Source organism: Cetorhinus maximus, unplaced genomic scaffold (genome assembly GCF_964194155.1).
Source record: "Cetorhinus maximus unplaced genomic scaffold, sCetMax3.hap1.1 HAP1_SCAFFOLD_3142, whole genome shotgun sequence".
Classification (NCBI taxonomy): domain Eukaryota; kingdom Metazoa; phylum Chordata; class Chondrichthyes; order Lamniformes; family Cetorhinidae; genus Cetorhinus; species Cetorhinus maximus.
This window is the reverse complement of record NW_027599067.1, coordinates 4128-32019: the sequence shown is the minus strand read 5'-3', so window position 1 is coordinate 32019 and position 27892 is coordinate 4128. Positions and strand designations below refer to the sequence as shown.

Below are 27892 nucleotides of genomic sequence, written 5' to 3'. Positions count from 1 at the left end.
TTGTCACCAGCTGATGTCAGGAGGCTGCCTGCTGCTGGCTGAAAATCTCGGAAAACGGGGGTTCTGTGTCTGTCAGTGCGTTTTCTTTAGTTGCCTCTTTGAGTTGGGGTGTGGCTGCGAAAAAGTGTTTTCTTTGTAAAGCCACGAAGCAATTCTATTTGTGCAGTCTCCTTATATAAAGAACCCCTCCTGTGTTGATATCTCTAGTTTCCCCTGTATTTCAGCCAGCACCAGGTACCATCTTCCTGAGCCCTGCTGACAAAAGGAACCCTCCCAAAGCAGTTAATGGCTGCTATCAGGTAAGAGTACCTTCTGATCTCTCTCGCTCTCTGTCTCTCTCGCTCTCTGCCCCTCTCTCTCTCTCTCTCTCTCTCTCTCTCTGTGTGTCTCTCTCTCTCTCTCGCCTTCAATTTCAAATTAACATTTTAAAATAGCTTCGAAGAACCCACCCACCCCCCACCGATGATCGTCTGAGTACACACACCTCGTGACTGATTGTTGAGCCGCAGACGGAGCAAACTTGCCTTTGTATAGCGCCTTTGGATGCCCCAAAACGCTGCATTTTTTTTCCCCCCTCTGAATCGCAGGAAAGGTTGGAGAAGTTGGGGCTGCTTCCCTTGTGGCGGGGGGTGGGGGAGAAGGCTAACTTGATGGTTTTCGAACTCATGAGGTGTGTAGGCAGAGTAGATGGGGAGAAACTGTTCCCGCTCGTCAACGGATCGAGAACCCGAGGGCACCGTTTTAAAGCGTTTCGCAAAAGACGCAAATGTGAGGCGAGAAACAAACTTTCTCACGGCGAGCGGTTAGGGTTTTTGGAGTGCGCTGCCTCAAAGCGTGTGGAGGCAGGTTCAATTGAGGCATTCAGAAGGGCATTGGGTGGTTATTTAAATGGAAACAATGTGCAGGGGATGGGGGAAAGGCAGAAGATCGGTATTAAGTTAAAGTGCTCACAAGCTGGCGCAGGCACGATGGGCCGAATAGCCGCCTCCTAGACAGCAACAGTTCCGATTCGGTTTATATAGGAAACTCGGCAGCCATTTTGCGCACAGCAAGCTCCCACAGGCAGCAACGTGAAGAAGACCCAGATTACCTGTTTTTGTGATGTTGGTTGAGGGATAAGTATCGTCCCCGATGAGGGATACCTCTCCTGCCCTTTGCAATAGGGGCCGTGGGATGACTTTTTTATTCTTTCATGGGATGTGGGCATCACTGGCAAGGCCTACATTTGCTTCCCATCCCTAATTGCCTCTTGAACTGAGAGGCTTACTCGGGCATTTCAGAGGGGCAGTTAAGAGTCAACCGCATTGCAGTGGGTCTGGAGTCACATGTCGGCCAGACCGGGTAAGGATCGATTTCCGTCCCTAAAGGGACATTAGTGAATCAGATGGGTTCTTATGACAATCGATGGTCGTTTTCATGGTCACCATTACTGAGACTAGCTTTGAATTGCAGATTACTAGTCCAGTGACATCACCGCTACACCACTGTCTCCCCTTTAGCAGCTGCCAGGGAGGGCTAATGTCTCTGTTTAAAGTCTCGTCTGAAGGAGGGCTCCTCTGACAGTGCAGTACTCCCTCAGTGCTGCCACTGGGAGCGTCAGCCAAGATATTGTGCTTGGGGTCCCTGGAGTCCTGATTCCGAGGAGAGTGATGCTAACTGAACCACGGCTGGCATAGTGGACTAGTAATTCGGAGGCCCAGGCTAATGCTGCGGGGATACGGGTTCAGATCCCACCACGGCAGCTGGTGGAATTTAAATTCACTTAATAAAACCTGGAACTGAAAGATAGTCTCAGTAACTATTCTGAAAGTCTCTAACTATTATCGATTGTCGTAAAAACCCATTTGGTTCACTAATGTCCCTTTAGGGAAGGAAATCTGCCATCCTTACCCGGTCTGGCCTACATGTGACTCCAGACCCACAGCCACGTGGCTGACTCTTAACTGCCCCTCTGAAATAGCCCCACTCAGTTCAAGGGCAATTAGGGATGGGCAACAAATGCTGGTCTTGCCAGCGACGCCCACATCCCATGAAAGAATAAAGGAAAGAAATATATATCTTTTGCGATGAAAGGCTATCTGGGCGTGATTACAGGATAGTAACATGGTGAGGGGAGGTTGGTGCCAGTGTAAACCCTCAGATCAATAGCAGGTAAATTGGGCAGTCACTTGTACATATTTCCAATTATGTCCTACCTAGCCCTCTGTTCCACTTCATTCGGGAATGAGGTGGATCTGCGATAGCCTGCACTTATACAGCGCCCTTAATGTGGTTTAAGAAGTGCCACGGTGTTTCATCAGAGCATTATCAAACCAATCTCTACACCAAGCCACAGATGGACAGATTAGGACAGGTGACCAAAAGCATGGTTCAAGGTCAGGCGAGAGTTCTGTTGGCGGGCGGGGGGGGAGAGCAAAGACTGGAGGCGGGAATGGAGGGAGTGGCGAGAGAGAGAGGGGTCAATGCAAGACCCAACCCGAGAAGCCACAGCCAAATGTAAAATTTCTATCCCTTGGCCGCAACAGACACGAGTCCCCAAACTCCCCTGTAAGCATAGGTGCAGTGTAATGGGCTGTCAGGACAGAGAGGTTTTAATGTGAAGGTTACAGCAAGCAATTAGGAAGGCAAATGGTATGTTCGCCTTGATTCCTACGGGCTTGGAGTATCAGAGTAAGGAAGCTTTGCCATTTATATAGGACACCGCACCTGGAATACTATTTCTGGTTTTGGTCTCCTGCGCCTAAGGGAGGACATATTTGAATAAAAGCAAAATACTGCAGATGCTGAAGGTCTGAAATGAAACCAAAGTGCTGGAAAGACTCCAGGTCTGACAGCATCGGCGGAGAGGGAAACAGTCAATGTTTTGAGTCCAGTGTGACTCCTGTGCTGAAGCAGAGCCACATTGGACTCGACGTTAACTCTTGTTTCTCTCTCCACAGATGCTGCCAGACCTGCTGAGCTTTTCCCAGCACTTTGTTTTCATTCCGAGATATCCTTGCGTTAAGAGTGAAGGGGATTGTCCTACGAAGAGATTGAGCAGACTGGGCCTACGTGCCTGGAGTTTAGAAGAACGAGAGAGAATCTCGTTGAAAAGCATAAGATTGTGAGAGGGCTTGACAGGGGTAGATGCTGCTGTTTCCACCCCCCCCCCCCCCGCCTGGCTGGAGAGTCTAGGACACGGGGGGTCACAGTCTCAGGATAAGGGGTTTGCCACTTAGGATTGAGATGAGAGTGTGGTGACTCTTTGGAATTCTCGGCTCCAGAGAGCTGGGGAGGCTCAGTTGCTGAATAGATTCAAGTCTGAGCGATGGATAGACTTTTGGAAATGGGGATCGAGGTATGAGGGGGGGAAGGTGGAATTGATGTAGAAGATCAACGTGCAGCCTCCTGCTCCAACTCTTCTGCTCTTAAGGGACATTTCAGGGGTGCAATCTATCCTAATGTTAAAATGCACCTCGCTGCAATAGGAGAGAGAGAGTCCCAACTCCCATTCCGATGCAGTACACTGTGGAAAATTTCAGAGGCTGGGGATCACCCACCGGAAATAGCTTTCAGCTTGAGCAAATTAAATAAATGATGAAATCGGTTGAGATGAGACGGAAGATTCCACGCGGTGGTCGCCGGGGAGCGTCCAGTGACCCGGCAGCGAGGGTCGCTGGGGTAGTTGTCTCCTCCCGCTGGGAATCCCGAGCAGCTCGTGCCCAGGCTGCAGTTCAGCTGAGCTGGCGGGTGTGGGGGCAGGGACGGGGGCTGGGGGGTGGCGGAGGGCAGGGCGCAGTGCCCACCAGCACGGAGGTAGGTGAGGCCAGATGGAGCCCGGTCAATGGCACTCTGTGCCAGCGCTGCCCCACGGATCCTACGACATGAGCTGGCCAGGCATTGAGAGGTAGACAGTGGTGCTCTGTACAGATTGCGCGTGACTCTGATTTACAGCAGTAGTGACGGTGCATCCTCCAAACTGGCTTATTGAAGAATGTGCGCACACACAGAACTCAGCCGGTTTAAAACATGGATGTTGATTAGTGGCGGCCGAGTGCTGTCCTCTGATTCACAATTCGATTTTCGATGGCTTAACTAAATTGCTGATGCTTTTTAGCCAGTGACAAGCCTTTGTGGGGGTGGGGGGCTGGTATTAGTGACTTTTACCAGTCCTTTTACTGCACGTTGGGTGCTACATGCTGTTAGGACCCCAACCGAGTGCGAACAAGAGGGTCCCAACTCCCCACTCTTGTGTCTCCGATAGGTAACCGTCAACGTTTGCCATGTTTCAAGGGGGATCTGGTGATGTTGGGTTGGGCGGGGGGGGGATGCAGAGAATTTGTCAGCTGGCCAGTTGAAATGATCAATTTTTTTTTTTAATTTAAGGTCTTTTTTTCTCCCCCTCGCCCGCCTAACGACCAAACTTGACTTTCCTCTCTTCTCTCCAGCTGTCCGAGACGAAGATTTTTACTGCCTCCAATGTTGGGCCTCTACCTTCAGGAACGGAGACTCTGACAATCACAGCGGGGCAAAGGTATGTGGTGCGTTCCCCTGCATTCTCTTCATTGCACCCACTCAAAAATCGCTTTTTTAATCGGAGGTTACAGGGGGCAGTCGCAATGTGGCGTCGAGTCCGCAGTCAGATCAGCCCTGATCTTACTGAGTGGTGGAGCAGGCTCGAGGGGCCGAATGGCCGACGCCTGTTCCTAATTTGTGTGTTCGCCTATCAATGCCCAGTTTGCCCGGCCGGCTTTGAACACGAACCTCTCGTTTTCTTTTCCAAATTGCTGCCAGGCAGAGCTGTTTCGGGTGATTAAACGTGGAACTTGGGCCCGTTCCGTCATCGTGTGTCAGGGGGTCTTGCCTCACCTAGCCGTCAACGCGCAGGAGAGGTGGCCCACGTCCCGAATCACTGCCGACGTGCCAGCTCAGAGCGAAAACACGACGGAGGTCATCAATCCCGGCCGCTTTTGCAGGAGCGGGACTGGTCACGCTGAAGGAAAGAGAACTGTCAACTGTGAAGGGATAGTTCCAGACTCCCAAGAGGACCCAGATTGGTGGGGATTAGCAGGCACATGGCAATTGAATTTAATGCAGAGAGGTGTTGAGTGATAACACTTTTAGTCAGAGGAACGAGGCTTGGTTATATAAAACCAAGCACGTTGTTTGAAAAGGGGTCCAGGAACAGAGGGACCTGGGTGGGGTGTGTGTTCACAAATCATTGAGGGTGGCAGGGCAGGGTGAGAAAGTGGTTAATAGAAGTGGGCATTACTCTGGGTCTCTAGATTACTAGTCCAGCGACAAGACCACTGCACCGCCTCCCTCCCAGCAGGGAACGCTGGGATTTATGGCAGATTTAGCACGAGCGAGTTCCCACTTGACACACAGTCGGGAAGCCAGTGACTGAAGTTGGAAGGTTAAGTTGGCGTCCAGCACCGGGACTTTCTGGCGATTGGGCGGGGTGGGAGGGTGTGTATCAGAGCCTCCCTTCACTCAGCTCCTGCTGTTCACGTGGCCACGATCAACAGCACTGGTGCAGACAACTGAACCTGTGTCCCTTCCCTGTTACCATGTTTACTGTTCTGCTGAACAACCTGAGCTAGGTGACCCTGCTATGGACACTGTCATTGACCCCCCCTCGCTCTAGGCTTGGGGGGAGGGAGTTTGAGTGCCACCACGGCGCCTCCTGGAATTTAAATTTAATTCATTAAATCGGGAGTAAAAAGCAAAATACTGCAGATGCTGAAGGTCTGAAATGAAAACCAAAGTGCTGGAAAGACTCCAGGTCTGACAGCATCGGCGGAGAGGGAAACAGTCAACGTTTTGAGTCCAGTGTGACTCCTGTGCTGAAGCAGAGCCACGTTGGACTCGACGTTAACTCTTGTTTCTCTCTCCACAGATACTGCCAGACCTGCTGAGCTTTTCCCAGCACTTTGTTTTCATTAAGAGATATACTTGCGTTAAGAGTGAAGGGGATTGTCCTACGAAGAGATTGAGCAGACTGGGCCTACGTGCCTGGAGTTTAGAAGAACGAGAGAGAATCTCGTTGAAAAGCTTAAGATTGTGAGAGGGCTTGACAGGGGTAGATGCTGCTGTTTCCACCCCCCCCCCCCCCCCCGCCTGGCTGGAGAGTCTAGGACACGGGGGGTCACAGTCTCAGGATAAGGGGTTTGCCACTTAGGATTGAGATGAGAGTGTGGTGCCATTAAGAATGGGCAATAAATGTTGGCCTTGCCAGTGATGTCCAGATCTCGCGAATGAGTTCATGGATTTGTGTAGTGCCTTAAAGCCGAGTATTGTTCTGCGTCTCAGTTTGTGACCTGGAGCGCGTTGCCTAAAAGGGTATGGTAGCAGATTCAGCAGTAGCTTCAAAAGAGAATTGGATAAGGACTTTCTTTTAAAAAAATAAAGTTTGAGCTACGAGCAACAGCAGGGTGGGGCTAATTGGGTAGCTGTTTCAAAAAGCTCGTGCAGGCAAGATGGGCTGAATGCCTTCCTTCTGTACTATACAATTGTAACTTTTTTTTAAAAAAATAGCTTCAGGCTGTCCCATTTCCAATATAAATTCCTTTTAAACTTTGTCACGCTGTACTTGTGGCTTCCCATCAGCATTAGGTACGTCTTCCCACTCAGGCTTTAACCATTGGAGTTTGGGAGAATAAGAGGCAACTGGATTGAAACCTTTAAGATCCTGGGGGGGGGCACTTGACAGGGTGGATGTGGAGAGGACGTTTCCTTCTGTGGGAGAACCTGGAGCTAGGGGGGGTCACTTGATAAATAAGGGATCGCCATCTAAGGCAGAGATGAGGGATTTTTTTTCTCAGAGGGTTGAGAGTTCCTCAAAAGATGGTATAAGATTATGAGGGGCATAGGTAGGGTGGATAGTAAGGCACTTTTTCCATTAGTAGAGGGGTCAATATCAGGGGGCATAGATTTAAGGTAAGAGGTAGAAGGCTAAGAGGGGAGTTGAGAAATTTTTTCACCCGGAGGGTGGTGGGAATCTGGAACTCACTGCCTGAAAGGGTGGTTGAGTCAGAAACTCTCGTAACATTTAAGTATTTAGATATTCACTTGTGTTGCCATAGCTTCCAGGGCTATGGCCCAAGTGCTGGAAAATGGGATTAGTGTCGTCAGATCTTTGTTGACCGGCGTGGACACGATGGGCTGAATGGCCTCCTTCTGTGCTGTAAACATCCGAGTCAATGGTGGAAGCAGAGCCTTTGAATGTTTTTAAGGCAGAGGCAGATAGATTCTTGTTAAACAAGGGGGTGAAAAGTTATCGGGGGTAGGCAGGAGGTTACAATCAGATCAGCCATGATCTTATTGAATGGCAGAAGAGGCTCGAGGGGCCGAGTGGCCTACTGCTCCCAATTCATATGTCCATATGATTGCAGGAAGATATACTCTAATCACTATCCTGTTTAAATCTCTACAAGTGCATTAGCAATTCTGTCCAGAGGCAATTATTATTCGTTTTCCTTACGGTTCTGTGGGATGGAGTAGATAAAATGTTTTACAAAAAGATTTTGTTTCTATTGGGTTAAACCTGTGTGCTCAATGTACATTGGCTGGGCTTCAACACGGTGTCTTAATGTACATTGATCCAACTTTGGCGTTCCGCTTGACTTTTCCCTTCCTCCTTGACGCAGGATTGACCTGGCGGTGTTGTTGGGGAAGCAGCCCTCCTCTTCGTCAGAGAACGAGCCAGCTCCCTTGGACAACTCGGCCTCGCCCACACTCTCTCAGCCCTTGGTGTTCAACAACTCGAAACAGCATCCAGTGACTCAGCCATCTCCCCCGACCACTTTCTCTCAGCACAATATGGTAAGCGCGGTCGGGTTGCGTTGGGATTGTGTCAGGGTGGGGGGGAGTGGGCAGGTCCGATTTTTGGTGTCGGATGCGCTGAGGGAATCCTGGCACAGCCGGTCTGCTCTGCTGTAGGACAGAAAATGTCTATAAACTCCGTCCCTCCCCTGTCCTGAACCACTATTACATTCCAGTCTGTAACTCACTCCCGGGTATCTGTTATTCTATATATAAACCCCCCGAACCCCTCGATTAGATTCCAGTCTGTAACTCACTCCCGGGTATCTGTTATTTTATATATAAACCCCCCCCGAACCCCTCGATTAGATTCCAGTCTGTAACTCACTCCCGGGTATCTGTTATTCTATATATAACCCCTCCCCCCCCCGAACCCATATATATATTATATATATTGCTTCACCATTCAGTAGAATTGTGGCTGATCATCTTCCTCAACTCCACTTTCCCACCTTATCTCCATATCCCTTAATTCCCTTAGTTCCCCAGAAATCTGTCAATCCTAACAATGGAGCATCCACAGCTCCCTGGGGTAGAGAATTCCGAAGATTGACGACCCTCTGAGTGAAGAAATTCCTCCTCACCTCAGTCCAAAATGACCAACCCCTTCCCCTGAGACCGTGCCCCTGTGTTCTAGACCCTCCAGTGAGGGGGAAACAGCCTCTCCGCACCGACCCTGTCAAACCCTCTTGAGATGCTTAAGGGAGTGGTGCAGCCTCCAGTGTGCTACTGAGTCAGGTCGGTTTTGGGCTGGGTTCTGCCTGTCCCTGAGTTAGGACAGCAATAGGGTTTCGCCAGTGCCCCAGGATTCAGGAAAGGAAAACTCGCCAGTGTTTGCCCTTTCTAGGTGGCTATCCAACCAGCTCTGCAGGAAATGCACAAGTAGGGGCACCTGGTAGGGCAGGATTGGATTCCACCTACCATGGGCTGATTCCCCGTCGGACAAACAACTTGCTGCCAACGTGTTGACCGGTGGTGTTCCTGTGCAAATAGCGTTCACTTAGGTGAAACGTGCCACTCCTGACCGCTGTCCCTTGCTGGAAGTGTTGGGGGGTGGTGGGGGTGGAGGTGTACACAACCGTTAAGATAGGGATCGGGTTTGGATACGATGCCCCACACAGTCGAATAGCTGACTCTCACTTGCCGTGTGAGTGCAGCGAATTTTTTTACTTTCTTGGGATGTGGGCATCGCTGGCATTTGTAGCCCACCCCTCATTGCCTTTGAACTGAGTGACCACCTGGGCCATCTCCGAGGGCAGTTAAGAGTCAGCCACGTCACTGTGGGCCTGGAGTCACATGTAGGCCCAACTGGCTATGGCAGATTCCTTCCCTAAAGGGGACATTAGTGAACCAGATGGGTTTTTAACGACAGTCGATGATAGTTGTCACGGTCAGCATTACTGAGGCTAGCTTTATGTTCCAGGTTTTATTAATTGAATTTAAATTCCACCGGCCGCTGTGGTGGGATTTGAACCCGTGTCCCCCCCCAGAGCATTAGCATGCGTCCCTGGATTACCAACCCAGTGACCTCACCACTACGCCAACCGCCTCCCCAATATTCCCGGCAAGAGTGGGTGCCGGAAGGAAACGGACCGAGTGTTCAAACTTCCGCCTCTTTTAAAGAGAGGTCAAGCGTCCGTTTTTTCTTGGGATTAAGGCGATGGTGCCTGATTGTTAACCAAGTTGGTCAGTGTGAAATCTCTTGGGGTTTTCGTATGTTGTGCGCCTCAGCTGTGACCTTGCGCCAAGGAGGTTTTTGTTCCCCCCCGGATGCTTTAGTTAGTCACGGCCTTAGGATAAGGGGTCGGCCATTTTGGAGTGAGATGAGGGGAAATTTCTTCACCCGCAGGGTCGTGAATCTTTTAAAAATATATAAATTTCGGCCTTTCTCGTCTCCAGGTGACAATGCTGAGTAAGAACTTTGGGGACGTGGGTGAGCCCAAGGGTGGCAGCACCGCGGGATCGCAGCTGCTGGAGCAGCTGAAGACTGCCCAGGCCCTGGCACAGTTGGCAGCCCAGCACACGCAACCCACCAGTAACGCCGCCTCTTCCTGGGACATGGGGCCCACGTCACAGCCCTCAGCGCTCGGCCATTTTGGTAAGCGGCAGATTGACCGAGGTTGGGGGTGGTGGGGGAGCTTTTGTTGAGCGCACGAGCAAGAGATTAAAAGTCTTTGCGTAGAATAGCAGCTCTGAGTGTACTTTAAAGTGCATTGGTTCCCATTGGTAGGAAGAGTGAGGATAAGCAATATAAAATAAAGGGTACAATTCTAATTAGAGTGCAGGGGCAGAGGGGCCTGTCCTTAGATAGGCACAACTCATAGGTGGCAGGACAGGTTGCTAGAGGGGCTAATCAGATGTACAGGGTCCTAGGTCTCATAAGTAAAGACATAGTATAAAAGCAAGGAAGTCATGATAAACCTGTATAAAATACTAGTTAGGCCTCACCTGGAGTATTGTGTCCAGTTCTGGGCACCACGCGTGAAGAAGGTTTTTTTAAAAATTCGTTCACGATGTGGGCGTCGCTGGGCAAGACCAGCATTTGTTGCCCCTCCCTAATTGCCCCTCGAACTGAGTGGCCTTGCTCGGCCATCTCAGAGGGGGCAGTTAAGAACCAACCACGTGTGCTGTGGGGTCCGGAGTCACGTGTCGGCCAGACCGGGTAAGGACGGCAGATTTCCCTCCCCTAAAGGGGCATTAAGTGAACCGGGTGGGGTTTTTTACAACGATCGATGATGGTTGTAGCGGTCACCATTACCGAGACGAGTTTTCGATTCTCGATTTATTACTTGCATTGAAATTCCACCAGTTGCTGTGGTGGGATTTGAACCAGCGCCTTCAACGTAGTAGTCTGGGCCTCTTGAGGATTGCTAGTCCGGTGACATTACCTCTGTGCTCCCCATGAAGGCATTGGAGAGGGTGCAGAAAAGATTCACGAGAATGATTCCAGAGCTGAGGAGCTTCAGTCATGTGGATCGATTGGAGAAGCTGGGACTGTTTTCCTTGGAGAAGAGAAGGCTGAGAGATTTATTTTTAAAGAGGTGTTCAAAATCACAAGGGGGCCTAGACAGAGTAGAGAGGGAGAAACCGTTCCCATTGGCGGAAGGATCGAGAACCAGAGGGCACTGATTTGAGGCGATTGGCAAAAGAAGCAACAGAGACATGAGGGAGGAACCTTTCTCGCGCAGCGACCGGTTAGGATCTGGAATGCGCAGCCTTAGAGTGTAGGGGAGGCGGAGTCGATCGAGGCTTTCGAAAGGGAATTGGATCGTTATCCAAAGGGGGAACGTTTGTAGGGATACGCGGAAAGGGTGGGGGGAAGTGACACCGGGTTAGTTGCTCCGGCAGAGAGCCGGCGTGGATGCGACAGGCCGAATGGCCTCCTGGTGTGCCGTGACCATTCTGAGATTCAATCCACGTGCGCCCTGTTTGACGCGCTTCCCTCTGATTTGTGGGTTCGAGCCCCATCCTGGAACTGGAGTCCCTCTGTCAGAATGTGGACCTGGCACGTTGCCAAGAGGGGCTGCCCCACCCGCCCCCACCTCAGGTCATTGGCCGCAACGGGGAGTCGCCCATCAAATCCGCCCAGGCCTTTGCCTGTCGCTGGCCTCGCTCGGGGTAGCTGGTTGGGAATGCCACAAACCGGGGCTTCTGTTTTGGGATAACTGAGAGAATCCCCGCTTGCTGCCTGAGTTCTGCTGCTGGTAAGCAAGAACAGGCTGAGCAGGGATTGCCGTTGTGTCCGTGCAGCTATCTCCAGCTGTAGGTTAGCGAGGCAGGCAGTCATTCATGTGTGGGTTTTCCAAGCATTAATCTCCTGGGAGCTGTGACATGGCTGATGGGCATCTCCCTGTTTTTTTTTTAAATCCAGAGTTGAAAAGCCAAACAGAGTCTTCAGTGCACAGCCCCTTCGCTCAGCGGCAGTCCTACTCCAACTCCAACATGATGGAAGTCTTCATCCCCACCAAGCAGCCGACGGCGACGCCAAACTCCCCCCTGCAGAACAAACCCGGTGCCGCCCAGGCCTCCCCGGGCTCCTCGGAGAACCAGCCCTCCAGCCCCCAGCCTGCGCAGCAGAAACTGAAACCCCAGAAGAAAAAGGCGTCCATCTCCTCGAAGGTGAGAGCGAACCCCGGGACGACCGGGAGGGAACGGGAAAAGGCGGTTTGCGTCCGCGTGGCGCCTTCCGCCATCCCAGGGGGCACCCCTACCCTGCCACCCCAACCCCCCACCCTTACCAAATGCTTTACAGCCAAGTGACGTGCCTTCTGAAGCACACGCACTGTCGCGATGTAGGAAACGCGGCAGCCAGTTTGCCCAGTGGGGGTTGGCGTTCTCACCAGAGTCGAAGTTCTGCGGCTTCCCCTCCCCGCGCACTCGAGCACAAAACCCGGGCAGACGCCCCCCCCCCCCCCCCAGGGTAATAAAGCCTCCGTGGGCTGCACCGTCAGCTGAGGCCTTCAAACCAGGGGGACCCAGCTGGCCCCCTCTTCCCCTTTGATGGAGGAGGAGGGAGTTCCACCCACGATCCTGGAGCCGATACCCCAAAAAAACGCAGCTTTTGCTTTGGAGCAGAATGACGGCTGCGTGGCTGTTTGTGGGATCTTGCTGTGCACAAATCGGTTGCCGCGGTTCCTACCTTTTACAGCAGTGACCACGCTTCAGAAAGCGCTTTGTTGGGTTACGTACTTCACCGAGTATGAAGGCGCTTTGGGACGTCCTGAAGCTGTGTGTGTACACGAATGTGGTTCTTTTCACCCGGTGCCTGGAAACCTGTGCAAGAACGTCAAGCCGTTTCATTTGAACTTTTCTCTCCTGCCCCTCCGTAGATCCCATCTTCTGCTGTGGAGATGCCTGCTTCGGCAGACATCGCAGGGTTAAACCTGCAGTTTGGGGCCTTGCAGTTTGGTTCGGAGCCCATGCTGTCAGAGTACGACTCAACCCCAACAACCAGTGTGCCAGTGAGCCAGCCCCAGAGCAGCCTCTACACCAGTGCTGTAAGGTAAGCCTGAACGCATTTAATGCTTTTTCCCCCCCCACCCCCCTCAGTCCCAGGACCTCTCTGCAGGAATTCCTCAGGGTCGTGTCCATCTTCAGCTGCTTTATCAATGACCTTCCCTCCGTCATAAGGTCAGAAATGGGGATGTTCACTGATGATTGCACAATGTTCTACACCATTCGTGACTCCTCAGATACTGTAGCAGTCCATGTCCATACGCAGCAAGACCTGGACAATATCCAGGCTTGGGCTGACAAGTGGCAAATAACGTTTGTGCCACGCAAGTGCCAGGCCATCATGCTGTCCCAACAAGAGAGAATTCCTTGATGTTCAATGGCCCATTCAATCCCCCGCTAGCAGCGTCATGGGGGGTGCGGTTACCATTGACCACAAACTGAACTGGACCAGCTATGCAAATACTGTGGCTACAAGAGCAGGTTTGAGGCTGGGAATCCTGTGGTGAGTAACTCACCTCCTGACTCCCCAAAGTCTGTCCACCATCTACATGGCACAAGTCAGGAGTGTGATGGAATACTCCCCACTTGCCTGGATGAGTGCACCTCCCACAACACTCAAGAAGCTCCACACCATCCAGGACAAAGCAGCCCCGCTTGATCGGCACCACATCCATAAATATTCACTCCCTCCACCACCGACGTACAGTAGCAGCAGTGTGTGTACCATCTACAAGATGCAACTCCCCAAGGCTCTTTGGGCCACACACTCCAAACCCATGACCACTACCACCTAGAAGGACAAGGGCAGCAGATACATTTGAACACTAACAACTGCAGGTTCCCCTCCGAGCCACTCACCATCCTGACTTGGAACGGTATCGGCCGTTCCTTCACTGTCGCTGGGTCACAAATCCTGGATCTCCCTCCCTAACAGCACGGTGGGTGTACCTACACCACAGGGACTGCAGCGGCTCAAGGGGGCGTCGCAGCACCACCTGCTGGAGTAACCAGTTGGGGACGGACAATAGATGCTGGCCTAGCCAGCGGCGCCCACATCCCATGACAAATTTAAGTCCGTCAAATGTAAGAGAAAATATCAGAATAGAGCGAGGCTTTAATGCTACTGTGAAGCCAAAGGCTCCTTTTTAATCTCTTTTCAAACCACCCAGCACCCCTGCATTTCAGCCTGATCAGGACGTGAGGGAGAAAGGAATAGAACGCTCTGCTGAGAGGCTGAGATGCACTAAGGCCTCTTATTTCCATCTCTGTAGCAACATAGAAGCAGGAGCGGGTCATTTGGCCCTTTGAGCCTGCTCCTCCAATCAGTATGTTCTTGGCTGATTCTGTACCTCAACACCATACTCCTGCTCTCTCCCCATGTCCCTTGACGCCTTTAGAGTCTAGAAACCTATCTATTTCCTCCTCAAATATATTCAGTGACTTGGCCTCCACAGCCTCTGTGGTGGAGAATTCTACAGGTTCACCGCCCTCTGACTGAAGGGGTTTCTCCTCATCTCAGTCCTGAATGGCCTACCCCATACCCTGAGACTGTGACCCCTCGTTCTAGACCCCCCACCCACCCACAGCCAGAGGAAACATCACCCCTACAACCAGTCTGTCCAGCCCTGCCGGAATTTTATACGTCTGCTCGAATGGCTCAACTCAGTCCCTGCCTTGGCTCATCTGCTGAAGCCCTCGTCCATGCCTTTGTTGCCTTCTGGACTTGACTTCCAACGGACGCCAAGCTCCCATGTTCTACTTCCTGGAAACGCGAGGTTGTCCAGCACTCTGCTGCCCTGTACCTGAACTCGCACCCAGTCACCCCTCGTGCTCGCTGACCTACGCTGGCTTCCGGCCCAGCAGCGCCTCCGTTTTTAAAATCCTCGTCCTGGACCGTACAATCAGGGATGGACAGTAAATGCTAACCTTGCTAGCAACGCTCACTCACCATTTGCATGAATGAATTTTTAAAAAAAATATATACCTAAACTGGGAAGGGTGGGGGTGGGGGAGTTTACAGTCTAGCTCAGCATCTCCACTGACGATTGCTTCGTGTTCACCATCACTTACGACGCCTCGGATGCTGAAGCAGTCCGAGAGTCCGAGCTCGCGGGCAAGGTTTCGGCACATTCTGACGTGGTGGGCATGACCTGGAGCAAGTAATGGGGTTGGGTGGGTGGAAGGGGGTGGTGGGGGTGGAGGCAGATGCGTTGGCTGGCCTCACCCACAGAGACTGAAGCTGCCCCCTGGCAAATGGACCCTGAGGAGAGATTGTGTGTGTGTTCCATAGCATTTGCAGCACAAAGACCGGCCCTTCTGTCTGGTCGCAGTCGATTCCGCGGCTACAGTTGCCAAGAAGAGTTCTCGCCGCTGTCCTGGTGCCCATATTTTTTCCAACTGACGTCTGGCCATTTATCGTGCTGTGGGATCTTGCTGTGCACAGCTACAGCGTTCCCAGCTTCATAGCAGGGCTCCACTGCGAAATGGCACTTAGAGATTTTCCAAAGCCCCATGAAGCGCTACGTCCGAGCATTCAAACCTACGAATTAGGAGCAGGAGTTGGCCATTCAGCCCGCCGCGCCTGCTTTCCCCCCATTCAATAAGATGGTGGCTGACCTGATTGTGGCCTCAGCTCCACTTTCTGCCTCACCCTAGTAACCTGAGATTCTTGACTAACAAGGGAGTCAATCTACCTCTGCTTTAAAAATATTCAATGGCTCTGCCTCGGCCACTCTCTCTGGGGAAGAGAGTTCCTATGACACAACTGTTGTATAAATGCACGTTTTTATTTCCCCTTGTTAATTATACAGGTTTAAGCACGTTTATCCTCATCATGCTGCCCTCTGACGTGAACCTGTCCGTTACGTGATATTACATAGCGTTTCCAGCACAGGCCACTCGGCCCCTCTGCTCCGTGTTGGTGTTTCTGCTCCACGCGAGCCTCCTCCCACCCTCCTCTTCATCTTTCCCCCCCCTCCCCCCATCAACATATCCTTCTATTCCTTCCTCCCTCGTGTGTTTATCCAGCTCTCCTCCCCATCTCTGCCCTCCGCCTCCCTCTGCTGTGGTCGCGGGGCACCTCCTTTCTCACCGCTCCTGTTGTCTTGCAGCGAGTCATCGCCGACGATCCCCTCCAATCAGAATCAAGACTCCGGGTACCAGCCCAACACGATCACCACGGCAGCGTTCACAGGCCAGAGCAGCGCCCCGGGGACGCAGTACGAGCAGAGCTCCAACCAGCGGGCTTCATATTCCAACTCCCTCTCGTCCTCTCCTCAGAAAGACCTGACACAAGCCAAGGTAATTGCCTCCTCGATCCCCAGCGTTGCGTTTAATCCGCCCCCACCCCCCAGCTTCCCGAATATGTGGCACTCTTCCCTAATGCGTGATTTCTCTTTTCAGAACGGCTTCAGCACGATACAGACATCGCAGTCCATTGAAGGTGAGTCGGACTTTGCGCTTCGAGGGAGGCAGGAGTGGGGGAACGGAGGCGGACCTGTTTCTAAGGGGTCCGATTTGGGCAGCTGTAGAGATTCGCCTGCTTGTGGGTCGGGGGGAGGCGGGGGCAGTCGTGGGGGCTGACCTTTGCAACAGAGGAGGCCATGGTTATGAGCTAAGTGCTGGTAAAGGGGATTAGGCAGGTAGGTCAGGTGTTTCTCACGTGTCGGTACAGACTTGATGGGCCGAAGGGACTCTGCTTCTGTGAAATATAATTGAGGTGTATAACACCGGGGGCTTGGCTGACGTAGATAGGAAGGACCTGTTCCCCTGAGCAGAGGGGTCAGTAACCAGGGGACATGGATTTAAAGTGATTGGTGGAGGATTGGAGGGGAGCAGAGGAGAAATATTGTCTCCCAGAGGGTGGTGGTAGTCTGTAACTCTCTATCTAGAAGCATGGTAGAGGCAGAAACCCTCCTCACACTTTTATTTTTTTAAACTTGGATACGCACTCTCCATAACTTACAGGGCTACAGTGGGGTTAAACTGGATAGCACTTTTTGCAGCTAGCAAGGACACGATGGGCCGAATAGCTGGGCCTCCCGTGCCTTAAGTTTAAACGATTCGCTTAAGCTAAGACCCGAATAAATCCAATTGGAAATTCGGGAGAAACATCCTCTAACCAGAGGACGGTGAGAATGTGGAACTCGCTCCCACAGGGAGTGACGGAAGCAAATAGCAGAGATACATTTACAGTGGGGTGGGGGTAAACTGGAAAAACACCTGAGGGAGAAAGGAATAGAAGGATAGGTTAATGGAGGGGTGGGGGAGAGGGTGGGAGGAGGCTCATGTGGAGCAGGAACACCAGCACAGGGCTGAATGGCCTGTTCCTGTGCTGGGAATACAATGTAAATGGCAGGTGCAAGGTCTGGCCTCTTAGTATTGGTGCAAAGGCAGGATTGAAATATGGACCAGTAGCATGGGTTTTTTTCAAGACTGATTTGTAAATCAGTTTGGTTTTAAATGTCATAAACCCTGAAGTCCATGGTGACAAGTTGCCTGAGGACCACCAGGGTTGGACACCTGGGTGAAAATGAAGTTGCAGCATTCACGGCCGTGTATGTAGATTGTCTCACGGTGGGCTGTGACCCTATGAGGGACCACGGCAGCCAATGGACAAGGGCGTACAGAGCAAACCTCACTTGGCTAACGTTCCACGTCTCCTGTTTTTGCACAGCTGCAGCTGGTTCTGCAGTGAAGTCTGACTCGCCCACGGTCCCCAGCATGGCTTCACTCTCGAATGCAGTATCTGCCTCGTCGCTATTAACATCGAACAGCCAGCATCCTGCGGGACTGGTCAGCCTTAGCCACACTGAGGAGCTCCCAAGCACTACCACCCCACAGCAGAGCAGGTAAGCGGCTCACCTCTCTTTCCAAACTGCTCCGTTAACCAGAAGCCACCTCGGTTTAACTCCTCCTCCTCCTCTTAGAATTGCGACATGGTCACAGCGCAGACGCAGGCCCGTTGCCTGTTCCAGGTCTCTGCAAGAACGATGCAGCTAGTCCCGCTCTCTTCTCTACCCCACCCCACCCCCAAACACCTCTTGCATACTTTCATCTTATATGTTTCCGTGAGACCACCTCTCATTCTTCTCAATGCCAAAGAATACAGCTCCAATTGATTCAGCCCCTCATCATAGGACGAGATATGGGGAGACGCTGGTGTAGTGGTAATGACACTGGGCTAGTAGTCCAGAGGCCCAGGCTAATGCTGTAAGGGTTCGAATCCCACCACCCATCTGGAAAATAAAGCCAGTCTCTGTAACGGTGACCATGAAACTATTATCAATTGTCGTAAAAACCCCATCTGGTTCGCTAATGTCCCTTTTTAGGGAAGGGAAATGTGCCATCCTTACCCGGTCTGGCCTACACGTGACTCCAGACCTACAGGATTGTGGCTGACTCTTAACTGCCCCTCTGAAGTGGCCGAGCGAGACACTCCAAGGGCAATTAGGGATGGGCAGCAAATGCTGGCCTTGCCAGCGATGCCCACATCTCACGAAAGAATAAAACCCAAGCCATCTCATCCCAAGAACTCTTACAGTACCCACTGCACCCCCTTCCCCCCCACATGGCAAATATAACCATCTCGAAATGTTAGTATGCAGGTACGGCAAGTGATTAGGAAGGCAAATGAAATGTTGCCATTTATTGCAAGAGGAATTGAGTATAAAAGTAGGGAAGTGTTGCACAGGGCCTTAGTGGGACTACATCTAAAGTATGCAGGTTTGGTTTCCTTGCTTGAAGGATAGAATTGCATTGGAAGCAGATCAGAGAAAGTTCACTCAGTTGCTCCTGGGATGAAGGGGTGGGGTTTGTCTTATGAGGAAAGGGTGAGCAGGTTGGGCCTGTACCCATTGGAGTTTGGAAGAATGAGAGGTGACCTTATTGAAACATACAAGAGCCTGAGGGGGAACTTGATAGGGTGGATGCTGAGAGGGTGTTTCCCCTTGGAGTCTAGAACTAGGGGACGTAGTTTTAAAACGAGGAGTCGCCTTTTTTTTTTAGTTTCCCATTTAAAACTGAGATGAGGAGGATTTTTTTCCCTGAGGGTCGTTAGTCTGTGGAATTCTCGTCCCCAGAGAGCAGTGGAGGCTGGGCCATTGAAGATATTGAAGGCTGAGTTAGACAGATGGTTGATCGACAGGGGAGTCAAGAGTTAGGGGGGAGCAGGCAGGAAATTGGAGTTGAGACCACAACCAGATCAGCCATGATCTTATCGAATGGCCGAGCAGGGCTGGAGGGGCCGAATGGCCTACCCCTTCTAATTCTCGTGTTCCCGTATATCCTTCCTTAAATACGGAGACCAAAATTCTTCGCAGTGTAAATTCCGGGTGTGGTCTCGCTGAAGCCTGTTGGCAATTGTAGCAGGACTGCTTTTATCCCTGTACTCCAGCCCCCTTGCGACAAAAGCCCAACGTGCTATTTCGAGCTGCTTGCTGTACCTGCGTGCTAACGTCCTGCGTTCCTTGTGCAAGCGCACCCCGAGTCCCTCTGAACGTCAACGTTTACAAGTGTCACGACGCTCCTAGCCGGCTGAGAAAACTTGCTGGGGGGGGTGCAGACCCATTTCGCGTGGGAAATCTCGTTCCTTTTCTGTGGTACCAGAACACTGCAGCCCCTCCTGGTCCCGTTTGCCACACCTTTACCCTGTTAAGTCATCAGCATTTTGGCCCCTTGCATAAAGGGGAAGGAATTGTGGTTGCGCACTGTCACTCTCAAATCCACCCTGGCAGGAGCGAGTAGCTCAGGTGCTTGATAAACGTGCATTGCTATCCCCAGTGGTGCAGTTTTAACGTGTAATTTTTCTCCCGTTTTACTCTTTCAGTACTGCGTCTACTCAACAGAGCAGCAGTCTGCCATCTTCCTCAGGGCGCACTTCAACTTCAACCCACTTGGTAAGTTGTTTTTTTTTTAAAAACCACCCTTAGTAGTCGTCTTGTTCAAAGGAATGTGCACAAACCAGCCCTTGACCTTCCTGTACTGCTCCATCTGGCTTAATAGGTGCATTAGCCAGGGTGACTGCTTGTTTATCTTGCCGTAGAACCCTGGGCCATAGGTGCACCACCTCCTCCATCTGCTCAGGAGCAGCTTGCATTGCTGTAACACTTTAACCTGGTAAATTGTTCCATCAGTTGATGTACCTGCTCCTAATGTTTTTTTTTTTATTCATTCTCGAGATCACTGGGTGTCACCGGCTGGGCCAGCGTTTGTTGCTTATCCCTAGTTGCCCCTTGAGAACCACCACCTTGAGCCGCTGCAGTCCATGTGGTGTAGGTACACCCACAGTGCTGTTAGAGAGGGAGTTCCAGGATTTTGACCCAGCGACAGTTAAAGAACGGCCGATTATAGTTCCAAGTCGGGATGGAGGGGAATCGGAAGGTGATGGTGGGAGTCATTTGTGGCACAGAAGTAGGTCATTCAGCCCATCGAGTACACGTTCTCTAGAGCAGTCCATCAGTCCCATTGCCCCCACTCCTTCCCCGTAGCCCTGCAAGCTTGGTTCCCTCAAGAGCCCATCCAATTTCCTTTTGAAATCATTCATCTGCACTCCCACTCCCCATCGTGGGCAGCGGGTTTCAGGCCTGTGTTTTTTTTTAAAAAAAAACTCTTCCCCTCAACCTCCCCGCATCTCTTGGCCAAACCCTTAAATGTGTCCCCCTAGCCTTTGTACCAACAGCTTTTCTTTATCTACCTTATCTAAACCTGTTATCCACCTCTATCAAACCTCCCCTCAATCTCCTTCACCAATTTGGCCCCTCGCTAACGTCTTTGCCTGGCCTGACCTACATGTGACTCCAGACCCATAGCAACATGGTTGACTCTTAAATGCCTTCTGAACAAGGGGCAATTAGGGATGGGGCAATAAATTCTGGCCTAGCCAGCGACGCCCATGATCGAATTTAAAAAAGTACTCCCAGGCGAACAGCCCCAGCTTCTGTAACCTTAACCTTGTTGCTAAAAAACCCCCTCATCCCTGGAACCACCCTGATCAATCCCCTCCGCACCCCACTCAAGGACCCTCGCGTCCTTCCTATAAAGTGTGGTGACCAGAACTGGACGCAGTACCCTAGCTGGGGCCTAACCAGAGCTTTGTAAAGGCTCTTTTTGTTCTTATTGCCCCTCTTGTCTGTCCATGGTCTACAGTTCCCTCGTGCACTTGTTGACCTCATCGTCCTCCGTGGCCAAGGTTGCTGGTGTGGGCAGTGGTGTAGAAATCGGTACCGGTGACCCCCCATCTTTCCCTCTTCCCGCCCCCCCCCCCACCCCTTTCCCCAGTTTATCCGCCTAGAGAGGTCAGGGTTCAGGGAATAATGGCCACTCGGGGCAAGATGTTGAGAGAGCGCAAGATTGAATTGCAGTGGAAGTGTCCCAGCAAGAGAGAGAGCCCCTTCTGGAGAGACGAGGGCAGGGGATATGATGTCAAGTTTGACACAGCGCCAATTTTCAATTCGTCAGGGTCCGCGTGAAGTGACTAATTGTGCGCACGGCTTTAAGTTGAGCTGGCCACACTGAAATATTTATTTTCAAGTGGATCACAATGAGTGTGCCTGGTGTAGCAGGAGTGCATAGCTCATCGTTTTTATTTAAGACGGTATTTAGTTCAGGCAGACTGTGTCTGCTGAGGTGAGGCTTGATGAGTCAGGCATTACAGTGTGTAAACTTGACTAACTTCCTTCGAGACCTTTCAATGTCATTGGACGCAGCCTCTTTGCCATGGGGCAGATGTTTATTAAAAGCCTTCAGAGGCATGTGGGAGTCAGCAGACCTGGATTCTTTTCTTTCCATGAGGTGTTGTTTGTTGCACCCGTGTTTTCTCCAATTGTGACTCCCTGCTGCCAGACCTCTGCTGCATCAGGTTTCCTGAAGTTAATACAGCAGTTTCTCCTTGTGGCTGCCTCCCCAACCCTCTTGGAATCCTTATTGGAGCATCTCTCTGCGCTCCTCCAATTCTGGCCTCTTGCACGTTTCTCCCACCCTCACCTCCCCGCCAGCTTCTATCGCTCCACCATTGGCGACCGTGCCTTCAGCTGCCTGAGGGTCCCCGAGCTCTGGAATTCCCTCCCCGACGCGCTCTCGCTTCACCCCTTAAATCCGACCTCTTTGACCCAGCTTCAGGGTCACCTGTCCTTGATATCCCCTTCACATCGCTCGGGGTCAGATTTTTGACCAGTCGTTTTTGCGAAAGCCGCTCGGGACGTTTTACTAGGTTTAAGGAGCTATAGAGACGCAAGTGGATAAAAGCAAAAAACTGCGGATGCTGGAAATCTGAAATAAAAATACCTGGAAAAACTCAGCAGGTCTGACAGCATCTGCGGAGAGGAACACAGTCAACGTTGCGAGTCCATATGACTCTTCACCAGAACTAAGGAAAAATAGAAAAGAGGTGAATGGAGCTGAGTTGTGAAGAGTATATATTTCTTTTTTTAAAATGGGGGGGGAATGTGCACGAATTTGTTGCAAGGAGAAATTTGAGAGCTCCTCTTGCTTTGACTTAGATACAAAATGGTGAACTGAGCTGATGAATTGCCTGAACTGCAGACGCACAGATTCTAGGATCAGTCAGAATGTAGTTCATCTTGGTGGGGATGGTGGGGCTGGCGAATGGGGATTTTGCAGGAGTCGTGCCTTTTGTAAGTTGTAAACGTTGTGGCGTTTTTGCACCTCGGTACGTTGTCTTGCCGTTTTACCAGGTTTCCCGAGTGACCGCCCGCTGCTAACCTTTTGTTTTTATCTTTGACCGTTCTCCCTGCAGCACACAAGTGTGGAAAGCGAAGTGAGCCTCCACTCGTCCCCCAGCACTTTCGCCACGGCAGCAAGCACTGTATCGGTGGCTCCGTCACCGAGCGTCTCCAACACCCTGGGAGGGGTCAGCAGCCTGGGGCTGAGTCTGGTCAGTAACTCCACTGTGACGGCATCATCCCGCAGCTCTGTTGCAACTACTTCAGGTAATGGACCGGGAGGAGCAGAGCGGACCCAGGGGGAAGGACTCCAGCAGGAAAGAAAATATTTACTCTTCGATTCCCGTCCACTTCCACTAACCAGTGGTTTTCCACCCACCACCCCCTCCCATCTAGTGGCCCAACAGCAGTCCTAACTTGCAGCACGTCCTGTTCCCTTAGTCCCCCTCGCTGACCTACACTGGCTCCCCAGTCAAACAACGTTGTGGCTTTTAAATTCTCCTCATCGTTTTCGAATCATTCCACGTCCTCGCCTCTCCCAATCTCTTCAGCCACCCCCCAACCCCACAACTCTCCGATGTCTGTGCTCCTCTTATTTCTGGCCTCTTGTGCGTTCCAGTTATAATCGCTCCATCGTTGGTGCTTATGTCTTCAGCTGCCTAGGCCCCAAACTCTGGAATTCCCTCCCTAAATCCCCCCCGGCGCCCTTGCACTTGCTCCCTCGAGCTCGCTGCCGCGCGCTCATTCTCGCGCGCACTCCTCCTTTGGACGTGCCTTAAGACCGAACTCTCCGACCAAGCTGTCCTTAACCTCTCCTTGTGTGTCTCGGGTCATACTTTGCTTTCTAACTCTCCTGTGCAGTGCCTTGGAAGTTGGGGGGTGGGGGGGGAATTTCATTATGTTCAAGGTACTGTATAAATGAAAGTTGTTACTGTAGCGGTCAGAAGGCTGTGGGTTTAAATCTCACACCAGAGTATAAAAATATCTAGGCTGGCCAACAGCAAGAAAGAACGGCACTGTCGGAGGTGCTGTCTTCCGGATGGGAAGCTACGCCGAAGCTTGGACAGCCTCTCTCTCCGGTGGACCCCACCAGCATTATTTCGAAGAGGGGTGGCGGTAGAGTTCTCTGGGGTGTTCCTGCTAACGTTTACCCCTCAGCCACTTTTTATATATAAAAAAAAATAATGGCCTGGCCGTGTATCTTGCTGTCGCCTGAGACCTCGCTTTATAATTTCCCTTCAGTCAAACAAGTATTATTGTGACGAACACTGGGATGTCAGAACATAATATTTTTAATAGTCAACCAGTTGGACCCTTAAATGACAAATCTAGCGTTTGTAGCCTAGAGATTTGAGACTTATTGAACTTAGGCCAGTTTACCATGGTGATCTACTAGTTCAGCACAATAGCTGCTACACTGCCTTAATATTAAGATTAATGATGAGGACGGAATATGGCTGGCATTCTTTTTTATCCTTATTAAGCTTCTGGGGGTTTAGAAATTTTACCCGTCTCGGTGGACGTGATGAGCAATTTTTAAATGTTTTTTTCCTGGGGTGTGAGTGTTGCTGGCTAGGCCAGCATTTACTGCCCATCCCTATTTGCCCTTGAGAAGGTTGTGGGTGAGTCACTGTCTGTGTGGCGTAGGGACACCCGCACTGCTTTCCACCTCCCCCCACCATAGTAGTTTGACACAACTGAGTGGCTTGCCGGCGGAGGGCAGTTAAAAGCCGACCACGTTGCTACGGGTCTGGAGTCGCGCAAGACATAGGAGCAGGAGTCGACCCCATGGTCCCTGGAACTTGCTCCGCCATTCGACATGATCTTGGGCCCCGAAATCCATCTTCCCGCCCTGCTCCCCCATATCCGTTAATTCCCTGAGACCCCAAAAATCCGCCCGGCCCAGCCTTAAAATGTGTTCAACGATGGAGCGTTTGCAACCCTCCACAGGAGAGAATTCCAAAAGTTCACAGCCCTTCGAGTGAAGAGGTTTCTCCTCATCTCCGTCTTAGACGATCGGCCCCCTTTTTCCGTGACTGTGCCCCCCACCTCCCGTGTTTTAGAATCTCCGACCAGCGGAAACAATCTCTCCGCATTCACCCCTTCAGAATCTTGTAGGTTTCAATGAGATCGCCTCTCATTCTTCTAAACTCCAGAGAATATAAGCCCAATTTACTCAGCCTCTCATCCTAGTACAACCCCCCCTCATCCCAGGGACCAATCTAGTGAACCTTCGCTGTACCGCCCCCAATGCACGTCTATCCTTCCTTAAATGTGGAGGCCAAAACTGCGCACACTGTTCCAGATGTGGGCTCACCAAAACCCTGTACAACTGCAGCAAGACTTCTTTACTCTTGCTCTCCAATCCCCTTGCGATAAAGGCCGACCTGTAGGCTGGACTGGAAAAGGATGGCAGATTTCCTCCCCCGCAGGGCATTGGTGAATTGAAATTCCCACAGCTTCCATGGTGGGCTTTGAACACCTGGATCTTTAGTCCAGGCCTCTGGATGAAGAACACAGTAACATTACCACATACAACTGTACCACTAGAATGGGCTGAATTGGCTAAGAGTTGTGATGAGAATAGTTCTTTTTTTAATGGATCGGGCACCTGCTCCCCATATCGCTTGACAGGAGATCCCTGTCTCTGCCGTCTGCCTCGCAAAGCGTTCACACTTTCCCTCAGGAGTTGCCTGATGGCCATTGAGTGACTGCCCTTGGTTGAGGATGGAGTCTCAGTTCGAGGATGACCGTCCGGCTGCTGAGAGATTGACCCCTCTGCCCCAAGTGCCCATTTGAGGCTTTGAATCCCCCTGTGCAATAACTGCTTGGCATTCAACACTGGCGGCCTTATTCAGTCTGCACAGGCTGCTGGACGATGTCATCCAGCTCTGTTTGAAAGCAGCTGTCGAGGTTGGACGTGAAGCTCGTTGCAACTGTAGAAGAATCTTTATTGCATCTAACCCAGTGCTGTACCTGTCCTGGGAGTGTTTGATGGGGACGGTGTAGAGGGAGCTTTATTCTGTATCTAACCCCTTGCTGTACCTGTCCTGGGAGTGTTTGATGGGGACAGTGTAGGGGAGCTTCATTCTGTATCTAACCCCGTGCTGTACCTGTCCTGGGAGTGTTTGTTGGAGACGGTGTAGAGGGAGCTTTACTCTGTATCTAACCCCGTGCTGTACCTGTCCTGGGAGTGTTTGATGGGGACGGTGTAGAGGGAGCTTTACTCTGTATCTAACCCCGTGCGGTACCTGTCCTGGGAGTGTTTGATGGGGACGGTGTAGAGGGAGCTTCACCCTGTATCTAACCCCGTGCTGTACCTGCCCTGGGAGTGTTTGATGGGGACAGTGTAGCAGGAGATTTACTCTGTATCTAACCTTGTGATGAACAGCATGTATTAACATTTAATTTTCATGATTTCCAGGGAAGGCTCCTCCAAATCTTCCTCCAGGGGTTCCACCATTGCTGCCTAACCCATACATCGTGGCACCAGGTCTTCTTCCCGCATACCAGGTGAGGAACATGACGAGAACAAAATGCGCACAAGTCTCTCTCCCCTCTTGGCATGGCGAATGGGTACTACAGTACATGGGGCGTGCGTTTCCCTCATTGAGTGCCAGTACATGGTTGGTGGCACTACTGCCCAGTTCCTGCCTGAGCAAGTGGTTAAGTGCTTCCTGCCCCCCCAACATCACTTCAAATCAAAAATGCAACTCAGAGCGAAAATGGAGGCTGAGATCCTTTGCAGAGTACTACTCTGATAGCCCGGGGTTAAAAAATCAAGTACCTCACGGCCCGGGTGTGAAGGGCATGTTTAGAACCAGTGCCAGAAAGTGTTTGATTACCCTGGGCTGATTTGGGGCCCTGAGGGAGTTTGATGGGGACAGCGTAGAGGGAGCTTTATTCTGTACTTGACCCCACGACGAAAGGGATATGATAACATTTTGGGTGTTGGACGTTGAGGAACAGATGAGCGCAGGCAGCTGCCATTCAGCCCCTCGAGCTTCTCCTGCTGCTCGGTTCGATCGTAGCTGACCTGTACCTCGGCTCTGTACACTTCCCATTACCAGACTGATCCCTGGGATAGTGGGGATTGTCTTGGGAGAAGAGATTGGGAAGACTGGGCCTGTATTCTCTAGAGTTTAGAAGGAGAGGCGATCTCATTGAGCCAAACAAAATTCTTTCAGGTCTTGGCAAAGCAAGAAGAATGTTCCCCCTTGCTGGGGGTGGCAGGGGCGGGGTGCAGTCTAGAACCAGGGTGGGGGGGATCATAGTCTCGGAAAAAGAGATCGGTCATTTAGGACCGAAATGAGAAGGAATTTCATCGCTCAGAGGGCGATGAATCTTTGAACCCTCTGGAGTAGAGAATTCCAATCACTGAGTATCTACAAGACAGAGATGAATAGATATCTACTGACTAAAGATATCAGGGAATACGGGCGTAGTGCAGGAAAACGCGTTGAGGTAAGAGATCAACCATAATCTGCTGAATGGCGGAGCAGGCTCGAGGGGCCAAAAGGCCACCTCGCGTCTTCTCCAGAGCCCACAGCCTTTTAAAGCTTTGCAGGAAGAGGCGTGAGAGTGGGTGAGTTGCTCTTGTGGAGAGCCAGCGCAGACGCCACAGGCCGAATAGCTGCCTCCTGTGCTGTAAACGTTCTCTGATTCAAGGCGTCGAATTTTCCAGATTTCCACGATGCTTTTGTGTAAAGGTGCTGTCATTGGTGAGGGTGTTGGTACGGCTTGTACACTAGCAAGGCTGGCACTAGGTATGAGGGAGGGTCCAAACTGAGCCACCTTCATTCCAAGCTTTTCTCAGGGATGCCCTGCTTCTTTCCCACACAAAAAATTCAAATAAATCCTAGGTTGTTGCAAATTGGAGCTCCCGATTATAACCGGGCCGGGACTGGGAATCGGAGGGTCCCTATAGCCTACCATTTGACCTTCCGTGTAACAAACTTCACTTGTTCAGAAGCTGCTGTCAACATTGGACATGAAGCTCATTGAAACTGTATACGACATTATACTGTATCTAACCCTGTGCTGTACCTGTCCTGGGAGTGTTTGATGGGGACAGTGCAGAGGGAGATTTACTCTGCATCTAACCCCGTGCTGTACCTGTCCTGGGAGTGTTTGTTGGGGACAGTGTAGAGGGAGCTTTACTCTGTATCTAACCCCGTGCTGTACCTGTCCTGGGAGTGTTTGATGGGGACAGTGTAGAGGGAGCTTTACTCTGTATCTAACCCCGTGCTGTACCTGTCCTGGGAGTGTTTGATGGGGACAGTGTAGAGGGAGCTTTACTCTCTCTAACCCTGTGTTCTTCCTTTCCTGTGAGTTTAAAAAGTTAACTTGTATAATGACTTATACTTGGGCACATTCTGTTAACTTTCCCTTTGTCCCAGCCTCAGGTGTACGGCTATGACGATTTGCAAATGCTTCAGACCCGGTTTCCTTTG

At 51.3% G+C, this 27892-nt stretch overlaps 1 protein-coding gene across 1 annotated transcript; it reads left to right on the top strand.

The window, feature by feature from the left end:
* Positions 1 to 207: 207 nt before the first annotated feature.
* On the top strand, positions 208 to 27892 carry LOC144677839 (ubiquitin-associated protein 2-like; the record flags this gene model as incomplete). The annotated part of the gene is made up of 13 exons (XM_078537844.1): positions 208 to 299; positions 4428 to 4513; positions 7629 to 7803; positions 9703 to 9901; positions 11675 to 11922; positions 12633 to 12805; positions 15870 to 16059; positions 16162 to 16201; positions 17435 to 17609; positions 19586 to 19655; positions 22514 to 22706; positions 25864 to 25952; positions 27839 to 27892. Coding segments are annotated over 13 exons (1784 nt in total), but the record flags the coding sequence as incomplete, so codon positions are not given.